Below are 12142 nucleotides of genomic sequence, written 5' to 3'. Positions count from 1 at the left end.
ACATGAATTAATTTGGCCCGGGTGCCTTGAGCATCTTGAGTGTCTTGAGTCTGGCTAACGGTGCACTCAAATATTGGCCAAAGATTCGTTTTGCGAATGGGCACAGCGGCAATTTGGGCCGCAGTCGCAGCCGCGGCTGTCCACGCAGGTTTTTCCACTTTTCGGCTAATGGAAACTGGGCTGCCAGCTCTACCCGACACCGAGTCAAGGTGGACGAGCGATGAGCCTGACCTGACCTGCTCCAAAAACAAGCGAGGACTGCATATTAATTGGGTGATGTGTTATTAGAGGAGGGGGTCTTCTCTGCATAAATAATTTTTTTAATTAAAATCATGTACGAGTGAGACTTATGATACCTTTAATGCTCGTTAGCTTTTTAATGACACTATTTGTATCTTGTTTTAGTATATATTACAGCATACTAATATATAGTACATGTAGCAAACTATTTTATAGTAAAATATAATAATATTATATATTATAGATCTTAGCTGACAGCCAAGTATCTATGATTCTAACAAGAAATGATTTTGAATAATATTTTCCGAAGAAACCCATCAAATACGTAAACTATTTCATTGGTTAAAAAATAGATAAACTTGTAAGACAAACTCTTTGTGACTTCTGTTGACTTGAGCATGGCAAATTGGCCTTATTAGTGTCGTACTTAGGATCACTCACAGCCGCGGGTTACGACGGCTGGCCAAACTTTTTGGCTAATCCACTTCAGTCGCCGTCAACTGGCCACGCATCTGGCTGTTTGTGGCTGGAACAAAAACTGGCCACTGCACCGGCTTTCCTGCCATCTCTTTCTCTATTTCTATGGGGCTCTCTTTCTGTGAATCTGCATCGCAGTGGAGGCTCGTGGAGGCATCGAAATTGGTCTGCAGCAGTTAGTCTCGTTATTGACTTGGCGCGCTCCGGTCGCTTCTTCGGCAGCTTCGAGGTCTTCCACACCGAGATTTTCTCGGACTCGGAGAAGCCAAATGCAAATGCAAATTACGGTCTGCAGCAGTTAGTCTCGTTATTGACTTGGCGCGCTCCGGTCGCTTCTTCGGCAGCTTCGAGGTCTTCCACACCGAGATTTTCTCGGACTCGGAGAAGGCAAATGCAAATGCAAATTACGGGCGAACGAAAGTGATGTCGCCAACTGAAGAATAGGAACGTGACCGACTCATTGAGAAAATAAGCAGAATTTGTACTTTGATTGTGGGGTTTGCAAAGAAAGTTTTCACCCGAGCACCGAGTTAAATCGAGAAGAAAATTCAAACAATTTATAATCTCTCGAGTGTGAAGTGAATTGGATAATGTGATGGATTTGCTTGTAAAAGAGGTAAGAGTTGATTTTTTTGCATTTTTTGGAGAAAATATAATTCATTACGTATACGTCATGTGGGTCAATGGATTTCGGGTGGAGATTGCGCATACGACATGTGGGTATTGCATTTGATTTCCTACTTCCTACCGTTTTTAATTTCAACGTTTATATTCAAAGCATTTATTGCTAGCTTCGATACGCCAGTTATTTTCATCAAATGGCTTAAATCAAGTGTCTCAAATCGTTTAATGATTTGTCTAGCTGTTAACTGTCTTTTCAATGGCGTTTATTTCACTTTACACCAATTAACTCTTCACTCTGTCGATCTTAATTGCCTGCAAAAAGACGACAAGCAGTGGCATTCTCTTGGCCAAGAATGGCCCAGCCAATAAAAACTGGACACAGCCATATGTGTAGACCTTGTTAACAACAAAGCGGCCTAAGCTTATTCGATTAGCGGGATTTCCTCAGGTAGCTTCTTATTCCACGGCGACAACATTCGAATCAAGATCGACGAGTCATTTTTCCTGCAAAACTCGTTCAGGTCTCCTACTTACCGCCAAGCTTTTGGCATTAACTTGGTCTTTGTCCGTTGGCCGCGATTGTTGTCGTCGGCTTCTAGGAGAGGGATCTGCTCCTCGGCTTTTCTTGCAATTATTTTCCGATTTTCTCCTCGACGGCAGGCTGCGTGACAGGTCCGCGGTTCAGAAACTGGAGCATGCAAGTCTTGCGAGCCGCCTCAGCTGCGAGATGCAACTTGTTTCCCCATCGGAAAGGTGGGTCACAGCCATAACTCCTCGACTGGATCTAAGACTTGCCATGTTCTCTGATGGATGCGGCTATAATCGTGCGTTGAGCCATTTCCAATCACCGGTTTACCGCTAGCCGAGAACAATCTCTTTATCGGGACACTAGAATGTGCTAATGAACCATTCTAATGCACTGCCCCAACATTTCAATTGGTCTTCTAACAGTTGGCAATGCATCACCTTTGAGGGGATTACTTTTATGGGTTTCATGGTTTGTTGTGGCAATTACCAATCCAATTCCAACAAAGGCCTAGGCCAGACAGTACCCGCTGAGAGCTGGCTGCCAAAAATAGAAGCAATTACAATAATCCACAGCCAGAAGTGGCTGGGCCCTTAATTTAGCCAACGGCCTCAATGGTCACTGGGATCGCACATCGTAATTATGGACGGCAATAAAGAAAATCTATTTTTCTACCACCTTCCAAGAAGTGCAAACTTTCGCCTCGCATGCGATAAATGACAAGAAAACAATTATCTCTCGGAATTATGATTTTATCTTATGGTAGGGGCACTAGCACTGGGCCACAACGGGCACAGTTAGTTGGCCAGTTAGCCTGTTGGTCATCCAGCAATCAGATGGTGTCAATGCGAATACTTGGCTTAAATCTTTTACCGCTTTGTGTTTGGTGGGCGGACAGTTGACCCAAAAAGCACGCGCCATTTGAACCCAGCTAACCGAGTTACACAAATGGGAGAAGAAAAGTTGAAACGGCGTTGAAAAGACCAATTAAAAGGCAACTTTTCAGTCAAAGCCGTAAAACATTTCGACCAACACAAGAATTCCCATTCAGAATTTTCGTGTCCATGGGCATGCGGTATGCAAATGCAAATGCTTATGGCTCTGGCAATTTATGGCTCAGAGTTCATGAGCAGGCAGCGCCGGGCGTCACGGTCTTTTGGGCAATTTCTTTGTCGGATTTCATTATCTTTGCCGTAATGTGCCGCGATGCCTCACCTACTATCCACTTCACTCCGCCTCCACCCGGTGGCAGTGTGGCAGGGGCATTGTTCGGCAAAGTGTCCATAACTCCTCCTGTCCAAAAGCCAGTTTTCATGCCAAGCCACAATTTGGCACGCGTCAGAGATATGGTCGGAAAAGGGAAGCTCCTGTTAGCAGATTGTAAATATTTAAATAGGCTCTATAGAGATAAGAGTAGTTTGTTTACCTTTCACATAATTTCTCCAAAACATAACATTAAAGATCATCTATTAAATGTAGTAACTTTTTACTCAAGCCAAAGAACATAAAAACCTCATGTCTAACTCAACTGCCAATGATGAAAATATGGCTTAAAAGATTTATATAACTCTCAGCTGTAACTCATAGAGTGCTTTTGATGTCTTGATGTGTGTAACTCGGGATGCCAAACTCCTCAACCCTGCGGGTCAGTGGTCGTGATCTTGGCCAAGTCACGTAGCCAGATCGTTAACCAAAAACTGTCCAAATGTGCCTGCAAATGATTGCAAAGTGGGATAAAATGCGCGAAATTAATTTCTTTTTAACCACCCGCTGAAGCCACCGGTGAAGCACCGCTCTGCTCCGCACCACCCCGACATCAGTGGCGAAAAGTGAATTGCAATTGTAAAGAAGGCGAGAAATGCCGTAATGAGTAGCACAATGCGACAATTGTCGTGTGTATTTTTTATATTTTTCCATCTTTTTTTTCGAGTCTCATTTCGGATTCGGATTCGGGTTCGTGACGCAACTGCTTGTGGCAGCTAATGAATGAATCGGCCTCATGGAGCTCAGTAGGGCAGAGACATGGCATTTCCCTGGGACGGGGCTGAGATTCTACAAAGAAAGTCTCGCCGAGCACATAATCGCTCAGGGAAAGTCATGAAACTTTAATTGCGCAATGTTTTTGTGTAAATGATTTGAATAATTTGCAGAACTTGTCCACTCCGCACAGTGGAGTGCACAGTGGAAAACGTTCTTTTCATGGTGCTCTTATCTGGAGAGCTGGTCGTTAGATTTATGGCCGGGCCGAAGCCCCAGCAATTTCTCTCAGTGGCTGCGCATGTCAGATACGCAATGCTGGGCACAAGACGAGCGCAAAGGAATCAAGCGTATCTCTCGGAGCGCACCTAGCTCAACCCTCCGGCTGTATCTGTATCTTCAAGCTTGCCTGCGCTTGCCTTTGCAGACAATCCAACAAATACAATACAGAAAACAGAAACAGAAAAAAATACGACTAATTTTTGAAATAGTTGCCGCTGCAGATACACAACAAACCTTAAAAAACAAATACAGAAACACGGAGCCTGGTAAATTGAATAGAGAAAGTGATGATCGCGATAGTATGTTGTTATTTGATAAATAAATCACATCGCCCATCAACCCATCCCCCCAAAACATCCATCCCATCCACTAAAATGTTAACGGAAAATTCTATTAAAAAGTAAAAGCCCATCTGGAACAAAAGAAAATTCTGGAACTGCCTATTTCTATAGACCGCTGAAAATGAAAATGCCCAAAGTCAGGCTCAGATCAGGTTCTTCCCTATCGGCCCTGGGCCATCTTATTAACTGTTTTTTTCGGTTTCGATCCATAAAAAACGAAACCAGTTGCCCATCAAGAGCCTCAAGGGTCTCCAGAGGCCGAAGGGTCATAAAAGTAAGAGTTTTCTTGGGCAGGCACAATAAATGTCAATTAGTTCGCTTTGCATTTTCGTTTTGTTTCTCCGGTGGCTGGATGGATGGATGGACCAATTTTAATTACTCGTCTTACAGTTATACCTCATGAATAAACCGAAAATGTTGACAAAACAGAGACACTGCGATCGAATGGCATCAAAAATTGAAATCTAAAATGGAAATCGCACGATTTCGGTGGAAAGTTGCTTGAATCTAAAGAAATGGTTGTGGAAGGCGGCTCTTTAGATTTGTTTTATGAGTGAAATTGAAACGGGGCATTTAATTGAAATCATCTTGAATTACGGCCACAAATACGGAAAGCTCATAAACCACAAAAATAATGTTGAAATGAGTGCCAGAAGAGCTGGCAGAGGCACACTTTGTTTATTCTAATTTGCAACTTAAAATGCAAATTTCCAGATCAGCCACATAATAAGTTTGCATGTTTGAATTACTATGACTTTAAATTATTGCACCCCGAGGGAGCACCGGCTGGGATTCTTCTCAGTTACCAGCCGCGTCTTGTCGGTCTTGTAAAGTGAAAAATTAAATGCATTTTATGAGGTAAAACTGGCCGCGGGCAGCTCCAATTATCGTAAGACTTGACCACGGTCATTGATTTCGAAAATGCCTTCACTGGTGTTTGAAAATGTAAAGCCCCCCCCCTTCGTCACAGCTACTGAGTTTGCGCAAATGGCTAAAAATGGCTAAATAAAAAAAACCCGGGCCACCGGCAACTCCACTCCAAAAACTATTTAATTGCAGGTGGGAGACTCGACCAACAAAAAACTCTATTGACATTGGCCCGAAGATGCAACGGACTTTGCGCAAATGCTCCGCGACATTCACATACGACATTTCGGATATTCGGGGATATAGCTTTCGGTGGTGGTATGCAAATAATAATACATAATCCCTCGATCGGGGAGTCGGCAGTGTCACAGCATTGGGCAAGTGATTGTTGGTGTTGAAAGGCCAGTGTCTGGCGGCGGACTCGTTCGTCTTCATCACTGTAAGAGAAACAGTTTGCTCATGTGCCTAAACAGATACATTCACAGATACGGATACAAAAGTTATGTTCAGGCATTCTCATTGTGCTGCCCACTTACGCCAGAGATGATATTGTTATGGTCCCCCACCTGAAGCTCCCCACCTGAGAGCTCCTCGCCTAGCCCGAGCTCAGCTCATTTCTTTTCATATATTTTTCTTTCTCCGCTCTCGGTTGGATTTTCTGCGTCTGAGGCGCATCGACGTTTCGAGGCCGGCCAGTCGCTTTGTGGCATTCAACGAACTCGCACGGACCACCACCGGTCTCGGAGCTCCAGTGGATTAGTTAATCCGAAACCCATAATCCCCAAACCCATATCCAAATCTCCTAAATTCAAGTGCATCCAAGTTAAAGATCGACAAGGCATTGAAGTGCAATTGTCATTTTTAAATGGCTGGTATACCAATTTGATAATCAGTACGTGTTTTTTCTGTGGCATTTGCTAATTACCGCGAATATCGCTTTAGTGAAAGTATCTCATAGATGCAGCCGAATTAACGCGTTCGCTCGTGTATCTTTGTATCTTGTGGTGCGTTCGCAAAACATAAGCAACATTTTTCCGATTCAAACAATTGCATTGCATTGGCCAATTTATCAGTCGAAGTTTCCGCCCCCGAAACCAGGCCCCTTTTTTGTTGCCCAAAAGCAGTTGTTGTTGGCAAAATAGTTGAGCATAACAAATTGCTAATACCGAACGATTTTGCAATACAATTTAATGGTGTTTCTTTCCTCGGTTACGGGCTTCCTTACGGGTGTGCCTTAATCTAATAATGCTAAAAAAAATTTGTCGGTTTTTGGTTTTTGATTTTGCAGCAGCAGCATCAGCAGGAGCTAATTAATGAGCCGTGATGGAGCACGCCATGCCGCAACTTCTCCACCGACGCCGCGAATTTGCGCATCCGTCAGATACTTACCATATGCAAAGTGTGAAGCTGAGGCTCGTGTAATTCGCTAACATGTCGAAAATTAGCGTTCATTGCGCTTAAACGGATTGCATTCACCGCTAATTGCATACGAATTAAGACGAAATACAAGCAAACATTTGCACACCCAAACCCTATATGAACAGAGTGAACAAATAAGAAGTGATTTGCAGCTGCAACCGCGAGTGCTATATGATGGTCACCTGCAAGGTGGACTCCCAATCCGCTGCGGCCGCCGTTGTGCCCAAAATGAATACTCCCCGTACCCGGGGCAAGACCACCGCCGGCAGCCAGAGCAACAGCAACTCCTCCGGCTTCCGGCTCCTGGACGGCGATCAGCTCGAAAATAATTCGAGTGTCAGCCGCAACTCGATCTACAAACTCAAGATAGATCTTATGTTTGACGATTCCAGGTGAGTTTACTTTTACAATACAGATACATATACTTCCTAGAGTGAAACTAGGGTAATTTAGAGCAAATAGCCTGGGGAGGTGTGTTTTTTGTGGCCATTAGGTTCGCTCTCCATTTCTGGCCAAGACAAATCAATTAGCCATCTTTCTCACTCTCTGGTTTTCAACGACCACCCAACACTTTCGTTCTCTAAACCACCGAAAGATATACCTACAAACCAAAAGATAGAGATACATTTACGCCAAGTTCTCACCTGAGACACCCGAAAAAAAAAGAAATAAAATATAAAAGAGATTGCTGCCATCGTTTACCGTTTCGCATTTCCATAACCGACGAAAACTACAGTTAGTTTCAAAATTAAAAACTATATTGTCTGAGGCAAAAGTGGGAAAGAGCTACAGAAGCCATAGACGCCATGGAATCCATAGATAGATCGAAATATTCATCGGTGACACACATTCGCGCCGCCGAACTACTTAATTGATTGAGAATGAAAACTATGAGAGGTCCCCTCTTCAAAACCCATCTTCAACATAATATTCCCATTCAAAACTCGCATCGACGACGACGACGTTCTATGGAAATAAGCATTTCCGATTTTATGTCAACTAGCGGTAAACGGAATGGCTTGAATTGGGAACACCTTAAGCTGCATTCGGCCACCTCTCTGGGTAGCTGGCCAGTGGTCATCGACCAGATTCTCTCACTCTTTGGGGCCTTCCTGCCCCGAGATTCACAAGAACCCAGATCTGACCTGACCAGCAGGATGTGGCCATGCCGATTGCAGCCTCCATTCAACAAATTTGCACATACTCGTAGTCGGTCTTGGACGCGAATCGAATATGCTAATCTCCGTTTACTTTTGCGTTAATCAGTCAAACTTTCACAAAATTGTAACCGTTTTGTCGCACACTCTCCAGACCCCAGTGATGGTTGCAGAACAGGTTGTAAAATCTTTATAGCAGCCAATAAATTCTTAATCGGAAAGATTTTGTATCAACATTTAGATTGTTTTTTGAGTTATTTGGATCGGGAAACTCCTTAAAATTTTGATAGTTATTCAGTGAAAGAGTAACTTTCCTAGGGTGCGGTGAGCTAAGCGGAGACACGCTTTAAGAGTTCTAGATTAAGTTTAGAACGGGTTATTCTTTTAAAAATAAGCTATTATTTCCCTAAAATTTCAATTACAATAGGAGTATTCTTAGGGCTATTCTCAAGAAGCCTTTAGATGTATTTCTCATATATTTTATATAAACCTAGATCCATGCGAAGCAGCCGTCTCGATGATCCCCGGGGATCGCATCGCACCCGCTCCATCATCATGTATGGGCGCAGTGAGTTGGCCAGCACTGGCGGCGATCCACCCCGTTCCTTGAGCAGCTTCCTGCAGGACAACACGGGGCAGTCGGCCAAGGTGTTGGCCGAGGCGGCCAAAAAGGATGTGCAGCGGATCAGCAACAGTGTGCAGGCCCAGATCGAGCAACTCTTCACGGACGTGGCCAAGGACGCCACTAGTAGCTTCGATGTCACATGCCTGGGATCACTGCCACTGAAAGACAAGGTGACGAGCCTGCAGGGTCTGCAGGAGCCACTGCGTCAGCTCTATCTGTCGGAAGTGGCCAATAAGGTGGGTACAACACATCGAATTTAGAAATAAATCATATCATAATCCTCATAATCTTACAGAAACTCAGCTCGGGCTCTTTGGACATCTGTGCCACGGGCTTGCGGGTGAAGGTCAGTGCTACGGCCATCTCGAATGGAGCCAGTCCCGAGGGAGCAGAGGAGAATGAGGCCCTCATCACGCCCTTCCACAACATAGCCGTGTGGTCGGCGGTGAAGTTCGTCATGTCGGATGACGACGGTGGTGCGGCCTTTCTGCCTCTGATCACCGACCCGGAGAATATCGACAAGACTTCCCTGTTCCAACCTCTAAGGTGAGTCATATTTGGACCTCTGCAACTCCATCTCCTAAATGTCATTAATATTTCAACCGCCAATAGCTCCAGTGAACAGCTGGCCGTGGAGCACAGCATCCATATCCATGCCCCCATCTTTGCGGTGGTCATGCGCTCGGCCAGCTCACCCAAAGTGCTAGAGTGCCATGGGTTCATCTGCAAGAGCACCGAGGATGCCATTGTCATCGCTGCCACTCTTTACCAGAGTCTGATGGCCCACGTCAGCACCAGCTCCAGGCGGAACACCCAGCGGAGGGCACCTCGGCAGCAGAATGGAGTCAGTTGCATCAGCATTGCCAGCAGCTCGGCCATGACCAGCTCCAACTACCTGTCCCGCTCCCAGATCGTTCCCAGTGCCTGTGGGCGGAGGAGCTCCTTCCGGGGTAGTACTGGAGTGGGTGGCACACCCTCCCGTTCCGGACGCAAAAAGCGTGTGTCCAGCAGTTCCCTGAGCTCACATAGCAACGTCATCAATGAGGCCGCCGAGCTGGAAACTTCCACCGAGGAGCGCAGACGGAAGTCCCATAAATCAAAACGGGCTCCTCCAGTGCCCACAACAATTCCCGGCTCGGGTGGCCACCGAATAGGGCCTCCATCCCGCAGTGGCAGCATCGTGTGCGGAAAGGGACATGTCAACCGGCTAGGACATCCCGGAAAGAAATCAGCTTCTGACCTGGTAGCCGTCGTAGATGCGGCACCCGCCAACGGAGACATCCTGACACGCGTGGCCATTCCCAGATCCGGAAGCTTCCTCAACACCGGGGGACTCACACGGTACAAGTCCCGAGCGGCTCGAAGGCATTCCGGAAAAATGGGCGGCGGTGGCGGCGGCGGAGGAGGGTGAGTATTTGCCACCGATCGCCGTCAGGGGGGTCGGCAACCGATCCCCCTGGGCACGGGCGGCTCTCTGTTTGCAATTTGGGGGCGAAGGTTTGGCCTGGTTGATTCGCATCGCTTGAATTGTACTTCTAGTTCCCCACTTGGTTTCAGCGAACTGTTTAATGAATTTCGCCTGCACGAGAACCTGCACTCCCTGGATGACATTCTGTACGCCATCATTGATGCCGACGGCATGTCCTTCAACGACCTGAAGCCGATCTACAAGGAGTTCCTGCTTAAGCTGGCCGTCACACTTACCCAGGACGAGCTCTTCCAGCGCTCCAAGAACATCATGCGTCGCCAGAAGAAAAAGAAACAAAAGCGAAAGACCAGTGTCAATGGTTCGCAGGTGGGTTATCCTAAATAGCTTCGCTTAAACTAGAAAGTAATCCAATCCAATCTCCACCAGAAAAAATCCAAGTCCAGTTTCTTTGGAACCAAGACCCTGAAGAAGGTTCTGTCTTTAGGGCAATTCCGGTCTTGCCGCGGCAAGCTAACCAAGCCGGCTGTGAAGTCCAAGGGGAGCACTTTGGATAGCCAGGGCAAGCGGAAGATCAGTCCGCCTATCATCATTGGACCACCGATCTTGCACAGTCATGTCCAGCAGCAGCATCAACACCAGCGGAACCGAGCGGCCACCAGTGGCTCCGATGTGTCGGTGGTTCGTAACGAAAACGCCCAAGGACTCAACCGGAACAGCAGCAGTGGGTGAGTCTTGGACTGAAATCAATCAGAATTCAAAAATCCTGATCAGCTTCTCCACTTTCAGCTATGTATCCTGCTCGGAGTGCAGCTATGACTCGGAGTCCTGCGCCTGTGCCTCGGCGGATCGGTGCTACTGCAGCCTGCGGACGGAGCACATGAACCACAAGCTTCGCCAGAAGAATGAGCGGAACATGGCTCTGGCATCGCCCACCCGTAAAACAAGTGCAACAAACGTAGGAAACAATAGACACTCCCTCATCTCCTGCCGATCGGACGACAAGTGCTACTGCTCGATGGTGGAGGAGGAACCGGCCAGCTCTATGGAACGGGACTCGGCCAACAACTCCCAAACGGACACCACCACGTCCTGTGACTCGGACAGCTGTGTGAGTGCCAGCAAGTGCTACTGCAAACGCACCCAGAGACGCCAACGATCCTCCTCAGCAGCGGCGGCGGCGGCAGCTATCAGTGAGGATTCGCTCTCGAAGAAACAAAGCAAATCCCGTCCCGGGGAAGGTAGAACCGGGGGCGGAGCTGGAAGCGGGAATGGAGCTGCCCGCAAGGGAGGCAAGCCATCGGAGAAACTGGGCCTCGACTACGAGCTGTTCAGTATCAGTGGAAACAGCCAGCCAGTGCAGCCACATGAAGCTCTCAGTGTGAAGAAGAGCGTGGAGGCGGCGGCTGTGTTTGCGGACATGAAACTCAGCCAAACCACGGACATCAAGAGCCTGTGTCCGGTGGGCAAGGGGGGATTAGCCGGAGGGCCCGGTTCCAGGGCAGCCAACGGCAGCTGCCGATCGTACGCCTCCTCAAGGAAATCGTCCTATCGAGCTCGTGAATCCTACAGCCAGGATCGGGGAACAGGAATGATGCCACTTCCTCCGCCCCTAATCAAGGGAGGCATGGGCTTCGGAGGCGGTAGCGCCGACAATCTCCTGGCCAACCTCAAGGCCATGGAGGCCCTGAAGGCAGCCTCGATCCGGAGCAGCGCCAGCAGGAGCCGCATGGGCAGCTATCAGTCCATGAGGGCGGTGAGCGCCTCACTGGAGGACTCGCTGGGTTACTTGCCATAGACGACGTGGGATCCATCCGATATAGTTAACACTGTACATAGCTCATAAGCTACATATTCTTAATCGATCTGTTTAAACTATATATTATACTCCTTCTGAACGGCTTATGTTTCCCAAGACAATTATCCTCGAGGATCAATTCTCTTGCGAAACGTAATCAATTAGAACTCTAAGTGTTTCCTATAGAACATCCAGTGTGACTTTAACTCTAAGATACTTATTATGGTTAATCCGTAACATCATCGAGGTGCAATATAAAGACCAATTCATTATTTAAACAAGTGCAATATTTATAAAGATTATTGAAAATAAAACAAAATATTATATACTCAGATCAAATGGTTGTTTTACTTTAGTTCTTAGGCTTTTCTGATGAAATTTTT

At 46.8% G+C, this 12142-nt stretch overlaps 1 protein-coding gene across 5 annotated transcripts; it reads left to right on the top strand.

Annotated features, from left to right (window-relative positions):
• Positions 1 to 873: 873 nt before the first annotated feature.
• On the top strand, positions 874 to 12093 carry LOC6499902. 5 transcript variants are annotated; one of them, XM_044716280.1, is made up of 8 exons: positions 874 to 1333; positions 6623 to 7145; positions 8405 to 8771; positions 8831 to 9081; positions 9148 to 9942; positions 10093 to 10330; positions 10391 to 10689; positions 10751 to 12093. In XM_044716280.1, exons 2-8 carry the CDS (start codon positions 6925 to 6927, stop codon positions 11757 to 11759), a joined length of 3180 nt encoding a protein of 1059 aa, XP_044572215.1. In that variant the 5' UTR covers positions 874 to 1333; positions 6623 to 6924; the 3' UTR covers positions 11760 to 12093. The 5 variants fall into 5 exon arrangements, with proteins under 5 accessions (XP_044572215.1, XP_044572208.1, XP_014766274.2 ...); XM_044716273.1 differs by having other exon boundaries at positions 10736 to 12093; XM_014910788.3 differs by having other exon boundaries at positions 10075 to 10330.
• Positions 12094 to 12142: the final 49 nt, after the last annotated feature.

The sequence above is a fragment of the Drosophila ananassae genome, chromosome 2L, assembly GCF_017639315.1.
Source record: "Drosophila ananassae strain 14024-0371.13 chromosome 2L, ASM1763931v2, whole genome shotgun sequence".
Lineage (NCBI taxonomy): Eukaryota > Metazoa > Arthropoda > Insecta > Diptera > Drosophilidae > Drosophila > Drosophila ananassae.
This window is presented reverse-complemented; position numbering and strand designations above follow the sequence as displayed.